The sequence below is a fragment of the Orcinus orca genome, chromosome 1 (assembly GCF_937001465.1).
Source record: "Orcinus orca chromosome 1, mOrcOrc1.1, whole genome shotgun sequence".
Lineage (NCBI taxonomy): Eukaryota > Metazoa > Chordata > Mammalia > Artiodactyla > Delphinidae > Orcinus > Orcinus orca.
The window spans coordinates 34,448,703-34,471,456 of NC_064559.1; the positions used below are offsets into that span (position 1 = coordinate 34,448,703).

Below are 22,754 nucleotides of genomic sequence, written 5' to 3' on the forward strand. Positions count from 1 at the left end.
TCCTTCCCCTGGTTTCATACTCCATGCTGTGACTCCTTGGTCCCCCCAGCTCACAGCCATGATCCTTTTCTGTTTTAACTTTTACTATGGGATTTTCAAATACATATAAGAATAAAGAAATGGTATCATGAACTCACACAAGACCAGTTTCAAAAATTATCAACACTTTGCTAATCTTGTTTCATCTATTTCACTCACCCAGCCCTGCTTCCCCCTCTTCTCTTCCACCCTCCCCCTACCCCATTCGCGGCTGGAGTATTTTTAAGTAAATCCCATACATGTCATTTCACTCATAAGTATTTCAAGTATAACTGGCAAGGACACAACCACCATGCCATTATCACATCCAAAAATTCAACGACCATTCTTTGATCTGATTTAACCCAGTCTACATGCAAATTTCCCCCAACTGTGTCAAAAAGTATCTGTTTACAGTTGGTTTGTTAGAATTGGGATCCAAAGTCTACACGGTTTGCTTGGTTATGTCTCCAAGCCTGCTTTATTTTATAATAGTCTCTCTCCTCCGCCTTCTTTTTTTAATGTCATTCCACAGCTTCTAATGGGATAATCTTGCCCTTTTCATTTTTCTGGAGAAGCACACAGTTCTCGTCAGGGAATGGCAAAAGGGCAGTAAGCAAGAATGCCCCCCACGCCAGCTGCCCAGTCAGCGCCCCGCCCACTCCCTACTGACCTCTCCCACGGCCAGTGGAGAAGCAGCGGAAGAGGACCATGCGCATGTCCAGCCCCTCCTGGACCCAGATCTTGCTCATGATGCGAATCATCTGCAGGGTCAGCATGTCCTGGCGAAGGTCGTCCCCACACTGGATGAAGGAAGACAGTGACCGGAACCACCTCCCCCACTTCCCCCAGCTCCCAGATCTCCCAGGAGGGCAACCTTGGCCCAGACTAGTGACCAGGGACTGCTCAGTGCTCCCACCTCACACTCAGACCTGCTCACACCAGCTCAAACACCAGAGATGGGCCAGGAATCACATCTTGCCCGTGTGGTGTTCCAGCTCTTCCCCCAACCCCACGTCCCCATTTGCAGTGAAGTCAGGGTCCTCTTCTTCATGCAGCCTTCCTGACCATCAAAGCCTTAAAACTTGGATTTGGAACTTACACACAACAAACATATGTCACTAAGTCATGCATGCCTTTCATTTCCCCCACTGGATTGTCCGCTCTGAGACTATCCTTTATTCCTCAGAATCATGGATGTACCAGTTAGAGGGACCTTAAGATTCATCTAAGTCCAACCTGCACCTGATTTATGAATTTCCTCTTCAGCACGACTGCCATAGTCATTCAGCTTGAATACTCCAGGGACAGCCAGGTCAGCACCTTATCCATTCCACTGCTGAGGTAGCTCTGCCTTCTAGAAAGCGCTTCTGACATTGAGCTGTCGGTTACCTCCTTACACATCCCAACACTGTTCCTAGCCCTCTGGGGCCACACACAATTCATCTATTTCCTTTTTCACCCGATAGTCTTTCACGCACTAAAATGGCAGCCTGAGTGTGGCCCAGCAGGAAAAGAATGGCCCCAAGGCTGCTTCTGCCACCCTTGGATTCCCACCTCTCCTTCTCTCTACCATCTATATCCCACCAGGCTTGAGAGAAGCGTCCTCACCTTGAAGATGACACGGATGTTCTCGCCCAGCGGATCCACATTTTGGAAGGAGAGCTTGAGGGGGACTGCATTGGAGTTGAAGTAGGAACAGTCCTGCCACAGTAGAGAGGGTAGTGATGAGGGTCAGGGTGGCCCAGGCCCAGGCCCAGGCCCAGGAAGGAAAACGGCCTCTCCGACTCTCCACCAGCTGCTGCTCATTGTTTCTTCCAGATTTCTGCGGAGCCCACATTCCTTCCTTCCCTCCCTACCGCCATCACCCTGGTTCAGTTTGTTATGACTTCAGCTCCTGCACCTGGTCTCTCTCACCCCTTCAGTTCACTCCACACACAACTTACTAGTTGTGTGACTTCTGGCAAGTCGTGTGTCCCACCTATAACTCAGTTTACTCCTCTGTAAAATGGGGCTCACAACAGTACCGACTTCCTAAGAGCCGTGAGGATGAAATGTGATAACCAAAGGAAAGCACTTAGAACAGTGCCAGGCACAGAGTGCGTGCTCGATGAATGACAGGTAGGAGCGTCACCAGCCTGGACTTCAACCCCGACACCATCAGCAGAGGCACTTACCCAGCCCCCAACCCAATTCCTCCACCCCGCAGGGTTGTCAGGTAAAAGTCCATACACGTTAGCGTTGGCAAGAGGCCCCACATATGCCTTTCTTCCTCATCTCTCTCAGTAACCAGGTCAGTGAGGACCTGGCTTCCACTGAGCCCTCCCCACTCCAAGAGCCCCAAACCCACCAGTCACTCACCCTAGGCACGATGCCCTTAACCAGCAGACTGGGGCTAAGCGGCAGGCGGCAGGAGCCATTGAGGGCAAAAAACTGCCCCACCTCCTCCAGGCCCGTGCGGAGAATCCCCTGGTGGGGAAAGGAGAGCAGGGGTGAGGTGAGGGGCCCATAAGCTCCACTCAGAGCCAGGTCTCTCCCAGGGGCGGGTGCCAGTAGTGGTTGGCATGGAAACAGTCACCCGAGAGATGTGGACAACCTCCTGGAGATGGTGAAGAAGGAAGACTGCCCCACCCACACCACAGCCGGGGCCACAGCCCAAACACCTATAGAGACTGGGTGGATGACAGAACAGCTTAAAGCAGCCCACGGTGCACTGAGAGGGTGGGCTACAGGTCAACGAGGAGTTGCCACTTGGGCCGTTGCCAAAAAAGCCAATCATCTAGACTTCACAATCTCCCAATTTTTAAATGTTAGCAACCAGGATCACTAATACTGGACTAATACAACCCCTTTGTGCAAACAGATAAAGGTGCCCCCTCTGGGTGGTAGCAGCCCTGAGCCGTGGCTCACAGCACAGTGAACAAAGTATGACTGAATTTTAGCCCTCACTTGCCCCCTCTGGCTGGGTACTCTTGTGCAGTGAACAACTTACACAACTGGGCTTAGCCTTTAAGGTAAACAGTTAAATAAAAATTTTAATACTTCGCAAGCCAAAGAGAACACATTCCGTGGGCTGTATCCAGCCCGCAGACTGTCAGTTTGTAGCCTGTAGGTTAGGGAGTCACCTCTTTCCAGCCCCTCACCAGAGATGGTCAAGTGCCACCCTGCTGGTCAGGATGCCTAAGAAGTTAACGACTGGCTGCAGAGGCCCAGAACCGGAAATGGGGAGAGGCAGCCTCACCCCACTCACCGGCCGTGCAGACGGGGCAGCCTCCCGGACCTGTTGGGCCAGCTTGGCCAGGGTACTGACAAGCCAGCACTGGCGGTTAAACTCCTCTCTCAGCCCCTTGCCACAGCAACACAGCAAGGCTGCCAGCAGATACTGGTAGCGGATGCTGAACTGAGAGTCCTTGAGGCCGTCTTTCAGCAACCTACCAGGCAAAGGGAGGGGGGAAGTCAGAACACTCAAAGGATAACAGGCAAGGGGGGGTGGGGAGTGGTCAGACCCAGCTCCAGCTCCCTGGAGAACCCACCCCAAACTTGGGAAGGAAAACAGGCTCTGGATGCAGAACTGATACAGAGGCGTTCGGCCACACCTCGGTCTGCCCATGCTGTCTTTAAACAGGGCTCAAAGCCCTTCTGCATCTGGTTTCTCCTTGTATTTCTGCCGTGCGTGGGTGCAGGGGAGGGCCAGGGATGATCCCCACTGCGCTTACATGCGGGTGAGCTGAGACCCCCCGAGGAAAAGGTCCTGGCCCAAGGCCACCTGGTAAGTCAGACACATACTGCAACCCAGATGGCTCAGCTCCCCACCCTTGCAGGCTTAGAGTAAAACACCCCCAAGTGAAGGTGTGTCCATCTCTCCTCTTTCTGCACACAGTTTTACCAGAAGAAGTAGTGAGTCACTCTCAAGTCAGAGACAGCTCGTTTCAGGAGGAAGCGCACCAAGGGGCTGTCCAGGTAGCACTCATACTTTAAGGCCTGTGTAGGAGAGAGGGAACAGGAGGCTTTGTTGACTGCCTGTAATCTACACCAACTGCTATCCCTGCAGGATGCAGTCTGTCTTGGGGTCCTGGGGGTGGGACCATCAGAACTGGAGGGAAGGCCAGCTCACCCACCTGCACGAGCTGGGGCAAGTAGTCCAACAGCTCAGCATCAGAGAGGGAGCCAATCCACTGAACAGCCATACGGCGCACCTCCTGGTCTGGGAACCTGCAAAATAGAGCCCAGGACCCTGACAATGCAGCCACAGGGTCTAAGGCACAGGAGTGAGGAAGCACCCTCACCCCTAGGCCTCAGAGCCATGGGTGAAGAAATGGCAATGACTCCCAGAACCTGCCAAAGCCACTAGAAGAGTCCTAAGCACCTTTTCTGGATTGCAACCCTTGAGGGTGGCCCTGGCCCATGGTCAGAGTCAGCCTTGGGCCATGGAAGGCACTCTCACTCTCTGTATGAGTTAAGAAAATGGGATAAAGTCCTCAACCCCACTCCCAAAGATCTCTTCCTTGACTCCCATTGTGCCAGAAATCCCATCATCACAGAGCCCTCGTGAGGGTCAAAGCATTATCGTTTCTTGGTACCATCCTTTTAATGCAAAGCTTGCCAGGCAAATAACAGAGATCATGAAATTATATATAAGCCAGTACACCTAGCCAGAATTAGTTTAGCAGAGATTAGCAAAACCTTTGCCTCAAAGAGTCCTGAAGGCAAAATACATGCATCAGGTACATTTTAATTACTAAGAGTGGAAGAAAATAAACCATTCTAGGGGTTTGAGACTGGGAGCCTGTGTCCCCAGAGGAACGAAGGAAGAGAGGACTGTAAGAGCAGAACTAAGTGATAAGGTTTGGGTTACACAGGTGTGTGCATATGTTAAATCTCAGCAAATGTACACATAAGGCTTGGGCATTTACTTACATGTAAATTTTGTCTCAAAAGAAAACAACATAAACAAACATTGAGCTGTAGTTAATGTTATGGTTGTTAAAGTATTTAGGAAGGAGTTATGATGCCTCAATTTACTTCAAAATGCATTAAAGAATAAGATGTATTGATGGACAGTATATACATAATAAAGCAAATATAACAAATGTGAATGGTTAGAATTTAGGTGGTGGGAATATGGATGTTCACTATTAAATTCTCAGTTTTGTTGTATGTTTGAAAAATGTTCATAATATAACATGGGGGGTGGGGGTGGAATAAAATAAAGAAAGGGAAAAGGAGAAGTGGAAAGGCCCTGAATTTCCACGCCCACTTGACCATTCTCCCCAGAGCTGGCCAGGTCAGTGATGGGCAGTGCCAAGCCCTGGCTTCTGGAAGGACACGTGGTCAGGAAAGGTAGGTGTTACAACTCACGTGGCATGCAGGAGCCCCAGGGCATCCTGGTGGTTCATGTGGGTCCACTGCTTCAGGAGAGCGTAGATGTCGGGCAGGCAAGCCCACTCCCAGCTGGGGGCGCTAGCGAGCACCAGGGGGAGTGAGCTCACCTCCGAGTGGCAATAATACCGCTTCTCCCACAGGCTCTTTTTGTCAGCATCAGTGAGCCTGGGGGTGGAAGTGGTAGGGGGAGGTGAGAGAGACAGCAGAGTCAGCCAGAGGGTAAGGTACTCACGCTCCAAGAGAATGCGACACACTCCAGTTCAGTAGTTGCCAGACTTCGCTGCATGTTACAATCACCTGAGGAGCTTTATAAACGCCTCTTGTCCAGGCTACACCCAAAACCAATTAAGTCAGAATGTCTGGGGAAGGCAGGCATCGGTAATTTTAAAAATATCCCTAAGTGACTGCAATGTGTGAAGCGAACTCTGGGAGCCAGGGTCCAAATGGCATCTTTGATCCTTGACTCAGGGACATCTCACACCAAGGCAGCATGCGGGGGCCAAGGGCACCGAATTCGCGACCCCTCCTGAGGATGCCCTTCGGGCATCACTCCCAAGTAGAGCCACCAGAGGGCAGTGGTCCCCACTGCTCAGGGTCTGGGCAGCTGAGAGGCCTCCTGGGGCTTCCTGGGGCCAGCTGGAGGTTTTATAGGACCTGCAGCTAATTGGGCCTTGCCTGAGATCGGGTGTCTAATGGGAGAAGGGAGCTCAGGGGCTGATGAAGCAAGGGGTCAGCAGAGGAGTGGGGGCAGGGGAGGTCTGCCGTCACTCGGTGATTCTGGCTGCCCTGGGTGAGACACGAGGGAGAGAGATGAGCCCCCTCTCTCTCATTTCCCCCAACCGCCACATGCAAGGGCCATGCAGGAGCCAGAGAGGTATAGGAGAGAGCAGGCCGGGGAGGAGCCCAGATCCCACCAGCTCCTCCAGCCTCTTCAACCCTGGTGAGACAGGCAGCCCCAAGGATGAGATCAGCTTGGACTCGCTTACCCCTGACAGCTGCCAGCTTGCCTTGACACCTGATCCTTTTTGGAAAGTGACAGGGCCAGAGAAATGCAAAGGCTGTGGGTGTGGAAGGGGCAGGAGGTGGGGGCAGGGTGGTAAGCATAACGCCCAGCTGCCCCAATGGACAGCAAATAGTACACAGCTTATCTGGGGGTGGGGCAAAGCTCTGGTCCTCTTGGCAAGCTGATTCTGGGCCAAGTCCCCATCGTGGGGATGGGTGTTCCCAGATCTAACATCCTGACTGTGAGCTCTCCACTTTGCCTAAGGTCAGCTCATGAAAAACGTCTGGGGGCTGCAGAGCCCTCTCTCCACCTCTTCCTGCCTAGGCGGCAGTGCCCACCCTATCCCACCTCGACTCCCAAAGCAGGAGGACAGGGACCTGCTGGGAGGTAAGAGAAGGTCAGTTAGAACTCGAGAGACTTAGTAGAGGCCCGAGTCACACATGGGGGTTGCCCTGGGCCTCACCAGTACAGGGACTCCTTCTGCATGATGTTTTTAAGCACGTGTTGGTCTTCCTCCCGGAGGCTGCCAAACTCATAGCGGGGGCTGAACTTGTCTCCAGCGGGGCTGGTGAACTTGATGTCGAAGGCTGAGGTGGGAAAGTCAATCTGGGAGATGACATCAGGGAAGTGAGGAGAGGGAACAGGAAGCTGGGTGGGGCTGCCACCTACCTGGGTCTCCAGCTCTTCTTTTACCCACCAGCCTTCCTGCCTCCCTTCCTCCCTCCCTTACCCTCAGATTCTTTGTCTGTAAAATAACCTTGTTGGACTTGGTGATCGCTAAAGTCCCTTCCAGCTATAACTTCCAGCGAAAAATGAGAAGGAAACAGAGAGAGAGAAAGAAAAACGGTCAAGTGAGGAAGAGGTTGGGCTGAGATGCATCTAGGTGAGGGGACTGGCCCCAGGCCAAACTCTGAACAGAAGCGTCATTAGGCTGAGCCACTGGGAGCCTCACGCCGAGGTTGGGGAGCCTTCAGTGTGGTCTTGGAGGGCACTACTGCCTGATGGAAAGTGGGACCACATGCCAGGTGAGAGCTCTGCCAACTCTGAAGCCTGCAACGCTGGGTTCCCTTGCTCTCTGCTGCCATGTTCATCCTTCTAAAATGGATGTCAGAGCTCAGGGAGCCAGTCCTCTAAGGGAGTTCCACATTCTTTCATTCAAGAAATGTTTATTGAACCCTAATATGTACCGAACATTGTTCTGGGCCCTGGGCACAGAGTAGCAAATAAGACAGATAAAAACGCCTGCCTCTTGGAGCTTTCATTCTGTATCCACTTTGATATTCCATATTCCGTACCAAAGCATTTCATGACCACAAGAAAAGGAACCAGAAACGGTAACTAGACCTTGGACCTGACCAGCTCCTCCTCCTGTCCCCAGAGAATGGGTCCACCCCACTAGAGCACTGAGTGGCTGTGGGGAGGGCTTCCCCATGGGCCCCAAGAGGGGATGGCTCAGATTAGTAATATTAGGGTTCAATATAAGGAACTCTGAAGAGCTGAGCCCTGGTTGGCAAGGGTCTCAGACCCTGCCTTCAGGCTCCTTGAAATCAGCTAACCTCAAGGAGACGGGACATAGCTTCCGTAGAACTTGCCCTCCCACTCCGGGTCTAACCATGTTCACCTAGTTGCTTCAGTCTCATCATCCCACGCGCAAAGTTCCGCACTTTCTCCTACTGCCCCAGCCCAAACCTCAAAGGGAAAACATGGAGCCAACTCTGGAGTGGTCCTGATGGGTCGGTGGGAGGGAGAGGCTGGGGTCTCACCTGCAGGATGACACTATCTGGCTGATGGAAATTAGGTGCACTCCAACGGGTACTGGGGCTTTCCTGTGTTGCTGGCCATAAGCCCAGAAGCTTCCGGCCACAGGTCAGGACTCTAAGGAGGATGGAAGGTGGGATAAGCCAACAAACCCAGTCGCTAAGGAGATGGTTCTCCTCCCGCTCTCCCTATCCAAAACTCTGCCTTTTCTGCTTGAAGCCACTGCCTAACTCCTCTCTCTCATTCTCCCCCACAGACCACGACCTTCTCTTTCTTCCAAGTCCTACAAAAACCCACCCCCTCCAGGAAGCCTTCCTAAACTAACCACACCCTCCCTGGTCTGGGTGACCTGGTGGCAGGGATGCCTTCATGACGTAGAGAGCTGGACTGGATGACCTCTAAGGTCCTTCCAATGACAAGACCAGATGACGCTGCCTGAGCATGCATGTCCATGCCCCTTCCCACCAGTCCTGCCCAGTAGCTCTTGATTACATTAACTGTGCTGGCCACCAGTCCTGTGCCTTGGTCCTCTCCACCAGGGCTGGGACCCTCTGGACTCTGCCGGTGAGCCCCACCTGGCCAACCTGCCCAAGGGGCATTGGCCCATGCAGCGGCCAGGCCTCTCTCTCCCTATCCCCTCCTCCCTGCCAAGGCCAAGCTGCCCTGGGCCCACATACTGCCTGAAGTTGAAGAGCGGAGCAGTGACCCAGCCCAGGGCTTCGGGCACCCGCCGCTGCTTATTGGACTCCGAGGAACTCCCGGGTGGGGGGATGGGCAGAGCATAGAGAGTGGCACACAGCAGGGTCTCCCGAGGCAACCGGTTCACCTGCACAGGGAAGCAGATCCTAGGGAGGACAGGAAACCAAATCAGGAAGCGGCACCCCTGTGGCTTCCAGGGCCAGGTGGCCCAGGAAGTCAAGATGAGGCTGAGAACTTGGCCTCCCGATATGCTCCCTGGGTAAGCCTTCCTGCAGAACCAGGACAGATCCCAAACTGCAGGCAAAACCTCCACTCGATGCCTGCAGGAGCACAGTCTATATGTCTTTGCAGCCTCTTGGCAGAGTAAGACAAACATCCTCTGATTTTGAGGCTACCCACAGTGACCAGACAGAACTCACTTGGCCAGGGCCACCTAGAGTTCAGGTGTCTACATGCCCCATACCGTCAGCCATACTCCTTCCCTTGTTTTAGGATTTCTGCAGAGTCACCGAGAAGATGCTCCTTTTGACAATCCTTCTCCACTGAACAATCCCCAACCCTCCCCCACCTCTTTCGGTTGAGAGCAGCCTGGAAGCGGCAGCATGATCTCCGCCTTCAGCGCACCCTCCCCCACGGCCCTCCCACCTGTCTGTCCTCCCGTGTCCCCTTCTTCTCCTAACCCACTGGACGCAAATAGTTTGTTCTCACCCCGAAACATTTTCAAAGCCAAAGGGATAAAAAGAAGGGGCTCCTCTGAGTCCCTGGGTGGTGAGAAAGCAAACTGGCGGGGCCCAAAGAACTGACACTGAAGCCCTTGCCAGCACCCAAGCCCAGATAGTCTCTCCCGTGCTCCCACGCCTGAATCACACCCGGCTACTCCCTCCAAGTTCAGGATAAGGACCTGGGGTGGGGTGGGTGGAGAGGGGAGGGGAGAGCTGTGGGAAGAGGGAGGACCCACATTACCTTTCGGGGCAGCTGTCCCTGGGAAAAGTCCATACTGTCACACCCTTCTGGCCAGCCCAGGGCCCAGCAGCTTTTATGCCAGAGGGCACAGAGGCGGGGCGGCCACCCCCAAGGTTAGCAGTTTCATGATCAAGCAGCCTCCCTCCACCGCTGCCCCTCACTCCTCCAGGGGAATCTCCACGTAAGTGAGGCACTCTCTCCTTCCCGCCAGACTGGCAGGGCCCTGCTCTGTCCCAGCTGCCTCTACCATGGGGGCCCACAGCTATAATTAGGACCCCGCCAGCAGCCAGCGTGCACGCCAGGCCAGGGCTTGGCTACGGTGGCAGAGCGAGGCTGCTGGGCCTATTTTGAGAGTTAGCTGACCCCATGCTGCTACAGTGAGGGAGACAATCAGCTGACCCCACAGCAAAGAGGAGACGGAGCTGGCCCTGATCCCTTTCTTTTCACCCAAGAAGCAGCTTCCAGCTGGGCATCCAGAGGAAAAGAGAGTGAGGAACCTTTCTAGCTGAAACCATAATGGCTAGAACCAACCAAGGGCCCCTTCTCCTCAGCCCTTGGGTATAGCTGGTATTCTAAAACCTCCCCCATGGACCTTCACCTGGGGTGAGTCAGGACAACCGGTAGGTTAGCTGTAGCCCTGAACTTCCTCCCTTCTGCAACCCATTCCTCAACAGTGCATCACAGGGGCTGACTCCTCCGGGCAGCATTCCTGGGATGTGCCGGTTCCAGTCATGGTTCTGCCTCTCACAACCTTGGGCAACTACTCACACCTCTGCGCCTCAGCTTCCTCATCAGTGAAAAGGGGAACATGGCTTCACTTGTGTGATGTGTGTATATACTGGGTGCTTTTTGCTATGTGACACTGTGGTTACTGCACTGGAACGGAGCTATATACATTTAGTACTTTCATGCACAAACATCCCCATGTGTCAGTCACTGTGCCAGTCACTTGGAACAGAGAAACCAGAACTGAGAGAGCTCAGAACACAACAAAGATGATAAAGAAGAAAGCATTTATCGTGTACTAGGTACTGTGCCAAGTACTTTACTTGCAGTGTCTCAACTGCTCTCAAACAACCCTATAGGGTAGGCCCTATTACCGTGTCCTTTTTGGGTTGAATGACCTGCCCAAGGTTGCACCTACGGTGAGAAGGAGAGGATGGTGGCACCCAAAGCCTACACTGTACTGCCTCCTCCCACATGCCTTGGTCTTGATCACGAAGGTGCCACGGGGCATCTGGAGGGGCAGCGCTGACATGACACCCTCCACAAGGCTCTAGGAAGGATAGCAGCCCTATGGGATTTGAGGCGGAGATTCAGATGGAGTAGAATGAGACCACAGAGCAGGCAGCTTGAGGTGGGACATGCTGGGCTGCTTCCACACCTCTGATACTCCGTGGGGAAAGGGTCTAAGGCTCATTGTGAGGTCTGCCTGGGCTGGAGCGCTATAAAGCACGTAGTAATTGAGGCCAGAGAATCCCAAGGGGATGGTGAAATTCGGGAGCCGTTTAATGTAGCCATCCTCAGCCTCCAAGGAGTCTCTCCCGCTCTGGTGATTGTTTAATTAAAGGACTTCATTTATACCTTTATTGCTCTAAGAATCATAAACGTGTGAAGACAGGAGAAAAGGTCTGCCTCTCCCGTTGGCCGTCTGTAAAATGGCCCACCTCTCCCCGGATTTCCACAGACTCTCCATCCACCTATTTTGGTATCCTTGGCCTCCCCAAGGACCCTCCTCAATCTCTTTAACCTGCACTCCAAATACTGAATTTGCAGCTCTGCTTTGCACATAAGGACTCAGAGATAAGTCAGTCTGGGAAAGTGAAGCTGCGGGGAGCAAACAAGGTGCTTGCTGACTGTCTGGAGGGAGGATGGAGCAGCACAGAAAAGGCACGAGGGACACAGGCTCCTGCAATGTCACCATCGAGGCACCCTGGCCTCCATTTCCTTCCTGTTTTGCTTGGCTGATGCCTACCTTCCGGACAGCAAATTACTGTTAATAAACGGTGGTTAATACTATCTTGTGCTTGTGTTTTCATGTTTCTATTTATAACCTGTCTTACCTCATTTCCGTGCCACAACTGCCTCTGAGTTAAACAAATGTCCCCATTTTACAGTTTGAGAAACTGAGGCCCAAAGAGGCCAGAGAGAACATACGACTAGAGACAGACCTAGAAATAGAGCCTTATTCCTATAGCTCTAAGCCCATTAGTCTTCCCTCTAGGCAGCCTGCCCTTCCAGATCTATAAGGGAGAAAGAAACCATGGTGCCATCTCCCTCTTCCATGAGAACTTTAGGAAGAAGGGAGAAGATGAGACTCCCTCAGACTAGTTAAACCTTTTAAGGGAGACAAGATCAAAACAATGAATTATTATTAAAACTGATGTTTATATGGTCCTTCATGGTTTACAACAAGCCTTTATGGATACTTCTCATTGGAAACTCATAACAACTTGAGAGGTAGAAATTACACTTGTCCCCATTTAAGATAGGGAAGTGGAGTCTCAAGAGTCTGAATGGCTTGTTTGGTTAGGGTTCGTGACAGAGCCTGGTTTAATCTGGGCATTCAGGAGGCTGAGAGGGTCTGCAGTGGGCACTGGAGCCTGGCGGGAGGTCTTACTGCTGGTCCCAGATGATGAGGTGGAAGAGGTACTTGGAGAAGTGAACCCTTCGGGTCCGCAGGGGGCTGCACAGCTCCTTGCCGCCATGGCTGAGGGAGCAGGAGAGATAGAACTCTTCATAGCTACAAGAGAAAGGGCGTAGGTCAGGACACTCAGCTCCCAGACCTCATCGCAGTCACCCAAACTATGCCAAACACCATTTCCCCTGTAAGACTCTTGATCTGTGGGACTGGAACGTGGGGTCAAGGGACAGGACAGCCAAATCGGGTTCGCGGAAGTGTGCTCCGGGAAAAGCAACTGGATCTGGATCTCTCTGCCCAGTTTCAGGTTCCATGCTGAGCCCTCGGGTTTTCTCCCTTCTTTATTGGGAAGCAGCCATGCAGCCTCCTCCTTAGAACCAGCTCCAGCCCATGGGGTGTCCGGGGGCACGCCTGCGCACGTGCGCATGCGCAGGTGAGAAGCGTGGGGGATGAAAAACGACATCTGCTGAAATGAATGCCAACACATGGGAGTCCCTGCAGCTCGTGACAGGTGCCTGACAGAAGAGGTCAGAGAAGGCCCTGGTTTCCCAGGCTGCCTCCTTTGTTCTCCGCCAATCGCCCAGAGGAATACATTAAGTGAGGAACAAAGAGAGAAGGGGAAGGGAGGGGGAGGGGGTGTGGGAAGAGGCGGGGGGGGGGGGGGGGGGGGGGGGTCGGGTGGAGCCAAAGGCCTATTCCCCCAGGCCTGGGATGCTGGGAGACCCTGAGAGGAGCTCAGGATTACCAAGTTAACGTCCTCCTCCAACCCACCCTTGCAGGCCTAGGGAACTCCTGACAAAGGGTCATCTCCCACCTCCCCGCCCCTCCCATTGTCCATCTGCAGGGGAGTGCAGTCATTGGCCGTGAGGCATGCACTCAGATCTGGGAAGCGGCCATCTGTCGCAGCGTCTCCATCAGCTGGCCTTGGATGGGAGGGGGCAGGGATGCCTAGGCAGCCATCGCTGAGAGGGAGTGACAAGATCTGACCGCTGCTGCCTTTTCTCTCTCCTCTGGGATGTCCCAGCCCATCAGTCTCCCTCTCAGTGGGCTCATCCCCTCAGCCACAGCGCACCATAATGCCACAGATCCTAAATTTAGGACAGTGGGGTCACATGCGGACAGGAAAAGCCACCTGAAGTCTAACTCAGCTTGCTCCCTATAGGCCATTCAGCCCAGTGCTCACCTGGTAGCCCAGATGATGGGGATGCGGTGGGTGGCATAGACCGTAAAGGCCAGGGGCCCAGAAAAATGGCAGGCCTCCTGGACCAGATCATGCTTGTGGCTCCCGGGCACCGCTGTCTGGAAGTCTGCATTGAACGTGTTGCAGTACAGCTCCACCAGGTCCAAGATGGCAGCTGTCAGGGCTTCCACAACCTTCTCTGTGAAAGGAAGGGGATAGAAGGAAGAATAGTGGGGCTTCAACAAGCCCCATCTTATTGTCATGGCACTGGCTAAGGTGGGATACCCTCGGACAGTAGTCCCCAAATGCCAGTCACCCATCTGTGATGAAGCAGGAGCACGTCACGAGCTTCTCGTAAAATGACAGATCCTCAGTTTTAAAATTGTCCTTATTTTTACGTATTGCTACTTATTTAGTGTAAAATGTCCTTTCTTTTAGGAAGTAGTGGGAATAATAGTTACCAGTTACTTAAAAGAAGTCATTGCTTAGTAAAATAAAAACTGATAATTCTATGTTGGTCCCCAAAATAATGCTTTTTGGTCCACGAAATCTGAAACACTGGGAATCACTGACCAAGAATCCTAGAGAAACGAGCTCTGTAGGGCAACATTCTGCTTGCAAGACTTAAGGGGGAATCCTAGGGAAAAATTCTTTATCACCATTTCCCCAGGCCCCTTCAAAGTTGGAAACACAGGGGTTAGGAGCTCACAACCTACCCAAGTGAAAGTTTTTCCATCTGGAACCCAGGGCTAACTCTGCCCCACCACGCCTACCCTCACACTTACACCGCCTCATCACCATCTCCCAGGGACACCACAGGAATAACTAGTAAAAATAACTAGAAAACATTTTGTGGAAAGAAATGTGCTCTCCAGCTGCGTCCACGCCTCATATAGGAAAACACATACACACACAGAGGCAGACCTGGACCCATAAATCAAAGGGGCCAGGGAGAAAAAGGAATCTGGGCAGAGACTGCAGTTTTCAGCTGCCCCTTCCGGATGAAGAGAGCAGCTCCCTTACCTCGGTTTTCCCTCACAGCCAAGACGGTGGGATCCTATTGGGGAAAAAGGAGAGGGAGGGGAGCTTCAGGGCCATGGCCTTTTCCGTCACAGCTGGAAGAAGGGCTTTTCACAGCTGTGCTCATCTGGACCAGACTGGACCGAAATTTGAGGAGCAGAGGTTCCCCAGGGAGGATAGAGTAACAGTTTGTACCAGATTCGTGTGATGGGACAGTGAACCAGACCAAGGATAAAATCACCGTGTCCACCCAAATGAAACACGCCAGCCCTCAGGCTACCCCACTACAGATCACAGCACCTATCATGCTGGCTGGCCCCGTCTGCACAGCACACAGCCCCCACTGCGGAGTCCCAAATCCCCGGCTCGGGGCAGATTTTGGTCTTGCACCCTGCTGGGTACGAAAACTGGCAGGCAGCGCCGCAGTGACTGTGAACAAAGCCTCTGCTGGCCTGGGATCCCGGCAGTCAGTCCCGGGGGGAGATCCTAGCCCACTCTCATCCTCAGCAAGAGGTGACAGACTTGGCATCTATCTCCCCCAAACTCTGTGACTGAATGTTCAAACATGAAAGATGGAGGTTGAGAGAAGAGCCTTTTAGTAAGTGGACACCTAGTCACCTGGTTTCCGGGGAATTTTCCTCTCCTCCTTCCCCACGCTAGTGCTCTGGGCCCCGTTACCTTCTGAATTTTAGGCTTCATTCGGGAAGGGCAGGGGGGCAGCTGGTTGAGAGCGTTGGTGATCTCAGGGGTTTCCACAGCGGCTAGGGCGTTGCAGATGGCCTTGACGGACTGGACCACCCTGTCGGCCTTCAGTGGAAAGTCGCCCTGTGGGAGGCGGCACAGTGAGGCTGGCAGGCTAGCACTCAGCCTCCAGCACCCACAGTGTTGAAGGAATGAGCCGGCAGGAGTAGCGGCTCATGACTCTCAGGAGTAACCAGTGGAATCCATGCTTTATTTTCAAACATCCAGCGTTAGTGAACCACACACAGCTCCTGCTGAATTAAAGGAGCCAAGCCCACGTTCCCCAGCGCTTTCAGCCATGCTGCCTGAACTCCTCTTATTCCCGGCCTCCCTCTGTCCGCTACAGTCTGCTTATACTATACAAACACATGCAGGGTCTCCCCCAGAGACATGCAGTTTTAATAAAATCAATCCACAGGGACTAGCAGGGGGACCAAAGAGATCACACTGAGGGCCCACTTGCCCACGCAGCCTTATTTCTCCTACTACTGTCAAAAATGTCCAGATGGGTCTCATCTCAGACCACGGCCATGCCCTGCCCTCTGCACTTTGGCTCCTGCAGTTTTCTCATTTGGAATCCCCTTACCTGTCCTACCCTGATTACCTAAGTAAATGCAAATCACGGACCAGCTAAACTCCACCCTCCTTCCCCAAGCCTTCCCTGGACAGTCCCCCTCTCTATCACTCTCCAAGAGCCCCTGATTAACTCATTACCAACCTGTTCTGTCTACTAATAGCTTTACGTTACTATTCCATTTTTCTGGCAGGAACACAAGCTCCCTGAAGGCTAAGACAATTCTTATGCTTCTCCATCCACAGTAGCCATTAACAGAGGGCCAGACGAATGCAAAAAAAGGTGTTCAGAGAACTCCCCTCTCATCACAGTAAATTTTCAAGCAGAGGCTGCTAGAGAAGGGATTCTGGTAGTCGGTGGAGGGCTGAGCTAGATACAAAGCTGAACTCTCCCAAAAGGATGTGACCACTATAACAGGATCAGTGAGACAGGGATTGTTTTTGAAGATCACTGTCTGTCATGTCTTCAACTTCACGACATGTGGAGCAAATGTTTATTCTCATGGTTTTGAGGCTTAAAACTCCATGTGAATCCACGTAAGGAGAGTCCTGGCCCCTCCCTATCTTTGGGACCCTCTACCTCCTGACGGTTTTCCACCTGTGACACCAGCACATCAGAACCTCTCAAATCAGAGGTTCCTGGGCCCTGCTCACAGGATGCACACTCCAGTGCACGCTCAAGTTCAGCAGCAGGGCGACAACTCTATGTCCCTTAGCTTTGAAGATGCCCTACTCCAGAGATAGGATCAGGGCATGGTTCCTGACCTACTTCTACAGAGGAGCACAACCCTTCTATACACACTGGCCAGCTGCCCAAGAGCTGGCAGTCGTCGTTTGCCCATGTGCTAGGGGAATGAAAAAAAGTGCTCTGCTAATAGATTTTCAGTATCTACTCCAGATCCCCAGTGTGAGCTGATCCCAGGAGGACGGGAGGAGAGGAAGGGAGGAGCGTTGGGCAGCTGGGCCAGCCCCAGAATTTGTACTCACATCAGCCAACAGGAAGGCATCCACCTCATTGTGGTAAGTGTCAAACAGAAGACTCAGGGCCTGCCTGGGGAGTTGGGGACAGGGAAAGGTCATAGAAGATGTCAGAACAGACCCAGTGTACTGGAAGACCCATCCTCTCCCTCCTTCTCCACAGCTCAGGAATCAGACTCTGGCTTAAAGGGGTTCCCACTCTTCCCTTAGGTCCCATGAAGACTGAAGGCCGGCAAGTCCTTTCTAGTTGGCTACCTTCTACCTGGAGAATGTGGCAAAGGACTAGAGGGAAGAGATGTCACATACCCTGAAGTGGGGATCTTCTCCTCTAAGACTCTTGGGCCCCAACACCTGCAAGAACCCCTGGCCCTGGCATAAAGGCAAGCAAGGGTATCTGCTAGGGTCCCCTCACGGTTCGGGCTTGGGCCACATCCGAGATGGTGCCCACTCTCACCTGCTGATGGTCTGCTTGACCGGCCTCTCCTGCAGATGGATGAGGTAGTTCAAGGTGGAGGGGCTCTGGTCATCATTCACCTGTGTAAGAAGTGCCCTATTCAGAGAAGGGTGGTGCCTGTATCACAGCGCAGTGCTACTGTCCCATGTCCGCCCAAGGTATTCCATATCACCCTCTGCCCACTACCTCCCCATCCCCACGCAGCCATCAGCCTCCCCACCACACACGAACCGTCCGGGCCAGGTCACCGCGTACAGCTTTCTGCTCCATCAGCTGTAGCCGAATGTCGATGTCAAACTTTCGACAGTATTGAATATACTCGTGGCTGCCCAGGGCGTGCTTGCTGGTGGGACAGGGGGACAAGGCCATTAGCATTCTGGGGGCTCACTGGGACTTTCAAGGGAAATGCATACCTTAGCCTCAGGGAGACAGAAACAGGAGGAAGGAGGAGGAAAGGTGAAGGGGGAGTATACCTGTCATGTACCCCCACCTTAGCTCTTAGGAGATGTCATGGTAGAGCTTGGGGAAAGAAACAGAGGTCTGTCTAAAGAAATGCCACCTATTACATTTAACCCTTGGTCTGTACAAACAATGACTTTCCTAGGTATTTATTACCATTATCACTGGTTCACTCTAGGGGTGGGAACTTCTGGAGGGAGTGGAGAACAAAGAGATTTCTCAGGGGCAGTGTTTAAACCCCATCCTCTTGGCTTTGGTACACAGGACACAACAGAAGCCAGCCTGTGCTCAGGCTTGGGTGTGGAGCTCAATGGGTGACACTATCCCCCCAACACTGTGATCCTAAGTCTCACATCCCCCACCATGACCAACTGGGTGCTGGGACCAACCAAGCAAACCCACCAAGATTCCAGGTCTATTATCCCTAACCCACCAAAGTGCTGCTTCTCACCTCCCTCTGTGGGTCCTGCGATGGTGAATAACAAGGTAAATCTCTACAGACTACAGCATGCTATTCCCACTGCTCAGGTGAGATCCCCGCCACCCCCCCAAGTTTCAGAGAAGGCGGCTTAGGGAGTCCCTCGGTGATCCAGCCCCTTCCTCCCTCCAGATCACACCTTAGGCAGAAAGGAAGCCGAGAAGAAGGGGCAGGCTGAGTCCCACTTGCAGGCCAGCACTGCAGGCCTGGGCCATGTCCCAGCAGCTGGGTAACAGAAGCCGGAAAGGGACTTCCTTCCTCAGCAGAGCTGGGAATCTAGGCCAGAAATGGAGAGGAAAGGAGCACAGCATAGGGCTCTGTGCAGAAGCCGACAGAGGTGCCTGGGCCGGAGGCCAGTCCAGTCCAGCTAGGACGTAAGTGGGTTTTCCACATCCGGAGGCGCCAAGCCTCTGATTTAGACCCCAACCTGCTAAGACTGAGCTGCAGTCAAAACCTGGGAGTGGGAGAGGCTGGGCTGTGGGGTGGGGCTGGTGGGAGTGCCCTGGGAGGAAGGAAGAGTATGTCAGGGGTGGGGGAGGTGGCAGGAAACCCAACCCTCCCCGGGGACTGTCTCAAGGTTCTTATCTGAGAGCAGCCTGCATCCTGGACCCGCCACTCCCCCTCAGCGTCAGTCCCTTTTCTAAGCAAGGGTAGGAAACACAGGGCCTCCTTGGGAACTAGCAGCTTTCTGGAACCCCCAGAGGGTCCTTTCCACCCCCAACCCAAGGCAGCTATCTTGTGCTCAGGGGTCTGGGCTTTTCTGTTGCGTGGGAGGGAAGAGAAGAGCCTTGGTGGAGGAGGGGGCTCCTGGACCAAGAGTGATGGACACAGGTCCCCCAGGGACTTGCTTGACCTTCTCTGCGGAAGGCCTTCCTCTGTGTGCATTCAAGTTAGAGTGGGAGAGGCATGACCCTAGGACCAACAATCCTTCTCCACCTCGCCTGGAACACTCCACCTGAGTCTTGGCAAGATGTCAGAAGCTGACGGCTTATCTACCACCTCTGGACTTGGGGGCTCAAGGACTAGGGGGCTGCAAGGGAAATGCCAGTATCCATCTAATCCGCATCCTCTCTTTGGACTGGTCCTTCCCTGGGAATAGTTACTGATCGCTCGTTGGGTGATCCTCATATTTAACCCTTGCTACATCGTACAGAAGCAGCTGAGGGTCAGAGCTCCACAACGAGCAAGTGGCAGCTGGAACCCAAACCAGCTGCGTTGATGTGACCCATTATGCCCCTTGCTCCCTTACAACAGTGGCAGGTGCTCTGCGCCAGGAGCCCCTGAATCTGGGGCCCCCTCTATTCCTCTAGGGGAGAGCGATACACATTTGAACTGCGCCCCCTGGAGGTGTGCCACGTAGGGCCCTGCCCCCTTCTTTTCTCTCAGTTTTCCAGTTGAGGGCACAGAGGCTAGGAAGGGCCCACAATATCCCTAAGGTTAAAGAAACCAGCCAAGAACTGCTCTAGCCATAGATCAACCATCCTTGCATCTAGACCTGCATATAAGAGAAAGAGCAAGTGGTGGCCCTCATCGCGCACCCCTCAGACCTGAGATACCGGCCTCTCCTCCCCCGCTCCCAAGATCTGCTTCACCAAGTGGCCAGTAGTAGTGGGCAGCAGGCAACTGGAAGCTTAGGGAGGAAAGCAGCTCTCTTTATTTCCTTATCTGCTGGCCTCTGGCTGACTCTACAGCCTGCCACACAGCTGTACCACCTGAGGGGTCCAATCCCCCTTCCCACCACCCCAGCACCCCAGAGTCCCAGGGCAGTGGAAAAGGGGATTGCTGCCACTGGACGTAGAGGAGCTGGAGGCGAGCCTTTGGTAAGGAGCATAACCAGCTGCACATGCCAGTGGGGGAAAGGCTTGTCGGCAGGGGAAGGGGGAGGAGAGAGCAACTGGGATTTTTACCGCTAGTTCCACAGGGCGCTTCTGCCCAGTCCTCCTCCAGCCCTTGGCCACAAAGACCCCACACATAATCTAGGGCGGGAGAAGCTACCCCACACAGTTCCCCCGCCCCCACACACACATCCCTCCACACGCAGAAGTCTGCAAGCAGATACGACTTAGTCTTTGTCTAATCCCAGTTCCAAGCTCTTTCCACAGCAGATTTGGCCCAGGAAGCCAGCCAACCCCGCTGGAAGACCGAGCTCCTGAGGGAAGTACGACGTGGCTGACAGTACGCCCAGAAAGCAGGAGTCCTGACTGTGGGATTGGCAGGGAGCTGCCAGCCCCAGGCCTCGAGCCCAGCACCACCCCGGTGAAGCCCCCTCAGAAGCCTACTACCTAGAAGGCAGGTGCCACTTCCTGCCCACTGTCCCCACCAATGCACTCACTTCTGCAGGAATTCCTCCAGCCCACAGGGCTTTAGCACGAAGTCACCCACATCGACACCCCTCAGTTCATCATGGGTATAGCACAGGGTCTGGTAGATGAGCAAGTCTACAGTGGAGGAACCTGCAAGGGGAGAGGCAGGGGAAGCAATGAGGGGGGGCACTGGGGCAGGCGGGGTTCATCCTGATCCCGTCCCCCAGAGCCATCAACAACCAGATAAAGCAGGCAAACACACAGTTTGGGGTTGGGAATCGACGGCAAAAGACCCCATACAGTCAAAACACCGTCACCCCTGCCCCACCTTTAGGGATGCTCACACCGACTCCCCACTAACTTACAGTTGCAGGTAAAAGTGAGCGGCTCCCGCAGGCTGTCACACAACACGGTCACCTTCAGGTTAACCTCATCCCCGAGGTGCTCTGGGCTTGGGGTGACAGTGCTCCAGACATACCCAGTGAGGGAGTAGTCTTGGACATCAGAGCCAGATCGGAGGCTGTGCAGGAAGAGAGGGAGAAGGACCGTCGCTGTGCCTTCAGAAGAGAATGGTCAACAAGAGGCCTGCTGGGACCTCCCGTCCTGAGGCCCAAGGACCCCTCCGTCCCCACTCAGCCCGTGGGTCTGTGGGCCAGGATGGGGGCAGTGGGGAAGCAGCTGGGGGAAACCCTGTTCTTGATACATCTGTTACAGTTGCAAAATGTTTCCCAAGCTGAGTTGAACATTAAGGATAGTTTTAAAACCACACAGCTTTCCACGGAAAAATTTTCCACTTCCTTTCTCTTTTAGCCCCAGATAAGATTACACTCTTATCTCCATCTGGGGTGTGTTTGTTCCTAAAGGCAACTGAGCCTGAAGTGATTGGAACAATTTGACTGTTAGATCGAGGTTTCCTGAATTTTGTCCAAAGTGTGAAACTTCTAAGATTCCAAAAAGCCTGCAAATACCGGTTGCAGAAAGCATCCCATAGTTGTAAATTGAGATGTATTAAATATGGCTCTTCTTCCTCCCTAGAAAGTTCTGAAAGGGGTGACTCTCCTCCCCAGCGCCCACAACCCTCCCCAACCCCCCAGTCTTTAACTCTTACATATCCAGCATGTGGCAGAATGCAGCAACTTCCTCATCTCTCTCCTCTGAGACCTCAAACAACTCATGGCCATTGGCGATGGCGTGGGGCCGGGAGCCCACCTTTAAGAGAAGAGCAACTTACTCAGTGCCTTTTCCCTCATGCCATCCCCTTCCCGCAGGCTCCTAGGCCTAAACTCTTAAACTCTAGGTGTAAAGACTTTCCAGTGAAAGGGGCATAAAAAAACATGTGGGAAATCCAGGAATATATTTATCTGCTGTCCTGGCAGACCAAGAGCCAAGGTGAAAGAGTGCTTGATGCCTTAGCTGAGTCTGGAAGCCTGGGTGGGATGGACATGAGTGTGGCCGAACCTCCTTCCCGAGAGGCCAGTGTCTAATAAGCTCAACCCTGCAGGTCAGGTGGTTCCCGGCACGCTGGGCCGTGGGGCTGGTTTTCTGGGGGATGCTCCCAGAGGCGTGGAGGGGAGCTGAGCAGACAGCTGTTGTTCCCCGTCCCACCACTGAGGCCAGAGCAAGGGGTTGCCCAAACCGTCCCCAGGGAAGCTGAGCCCTGGGCAAAGCTCCAACATCCACAGTAAGCCCCAGGGACCCAACTCAGAGAGAGACCGAGAGACTGTGAATGGAGGCAATGACTCAGACACACGTGCGTTCCCAGTAAGCACTACTTGAGGAAGAGAGCGTCAAAGCAGCTTTCTGGGCAGGAAAGAACCGGGAAGAAGGCTTAGCTCCTCCTGGCTCTCAAGTCTTCTGGTCCCCAAGAGCTGGAAGCCTTCCTGGGCCCCACTTCCTGTCCAAGAACATGTGTGTGCTGGTGGGGTTCTCACAGACAAGACCTCAAACTGTCTCCCACCACAGAGCTGTTTTCAGTCACCCATGAGGAGTTCTAAAGCAGCCCTCGAACAAGGCCTGCAGCACAGCCGCAGGGAGGAGCTGGTGCGTGGCAGGTTTCGGCCTGCCTGCCCAGAGCCACCAGGGAGGCCACTGCAAGGGAGTGAGG

General features: G+C 53.5%; 1 protein-coding gene across 7 annotated transcripts in view; it reads right to left on the reverse strand.

Annotated features, from left to right (window-relative positions):
* Positions 1 to 22,754, reverse strand: part of PIK3C2B (phosphatidylinositol-4-phosphate 3-kinase catalytic subunit type 2 beta) — a 61,631-nt gene that overhangs the window by 15,058 nt on the left and 23,819 nt on the right. For 4 of the 7 annotated variants that reach the window (XR_007476347.1, XM_049707567.1, XM_049707586.1 and 1 more), the window contains 21 exons: positions 21,759 to 21,859; positions 21,016 to 21,170; positions 20,680 to 20,800; positions 17,642 to 17,753; positions 17,411 to 17,490; positions 16,966 to 17,029; positions 15,343 to 15,489; positions 14,668 to 14,701; positions 13,648 to 13,843; positions 12,444 to 12,566; positions 8,839 to 9,006; positions 8,167 to 8,278; positions 6,867 to 7,009; positions 6,387 to 6,458; positions 5,377 to 5,565; positions 4,137 to 4,230; positions 3,905 to 3,999; positions 3,269 to 3,449; positions 2,380 to 2,487; positions 1,630 to 1,722; positions 692 to 821 (listed from right to left, as the gene is read on the reverse strand). Coding sequence is in view for 6 of the 7 variants with exons in the window: in XM_049707567.1 (XP_049563524.1) it covers positions 692 to 821; positions 1,630 to 1,722; positions 2,380 to 2,487; positions 3,269 to 3,449; positions 3,905 to 3,999; positions 4,137 to 4,230; positions 5,377 to 5,565; positions 6,387 to 6,458; positions 6,867 to 7,009; positions 8,167 to 8,278; positions 8,839 to 9,006; positions 12,444 to 12,566; positions 13,648 to 13,843; positions 14,668 to 14,701; positions 15,343 to 15,489; positions 16,966 to 17,029; positions 17,411 to 17,490; positions 17,642 to 17,753; positions 20,680 to 20,800; positions 21,016 to 21,170; positions 21,759 to 21,859 (2,518 nt within the window). In the remaining variant the exon portion in view is untranslated. Of the gene's footprint in view, positions 1 to 691; positions 822 to 1,629; positions 1,723 to 2,379; positions 2,488 to 3,268; positions 3,450 to 3,904; positions 4,000 to 4,136; positions 4,231 to 5,376; positions 5,566 to 6,386; positions 6,459 to 6,866; positions 7,010 to 8,166; positions 8,279 to 8,838; positions 9,007 to 12,443; positions 12,567 to 13,647; positions 13,844 to 14,667; positions 14,702 to 15,342; positions 15,490 to 16,965; positions 17,030 to 17,410; positions 17,491 to 17,641; positions 17,754 to 20,679; positions 20,801 to 21,015; positions 21,208 to 21,758; positions 21,860 to 22,754 lie in introns of all 7 variants that reach the window. The other 3 variants (XM_049707590.1, XM_049707601.1, XM_004282466.4) reach the window with 2 other exon arrangements.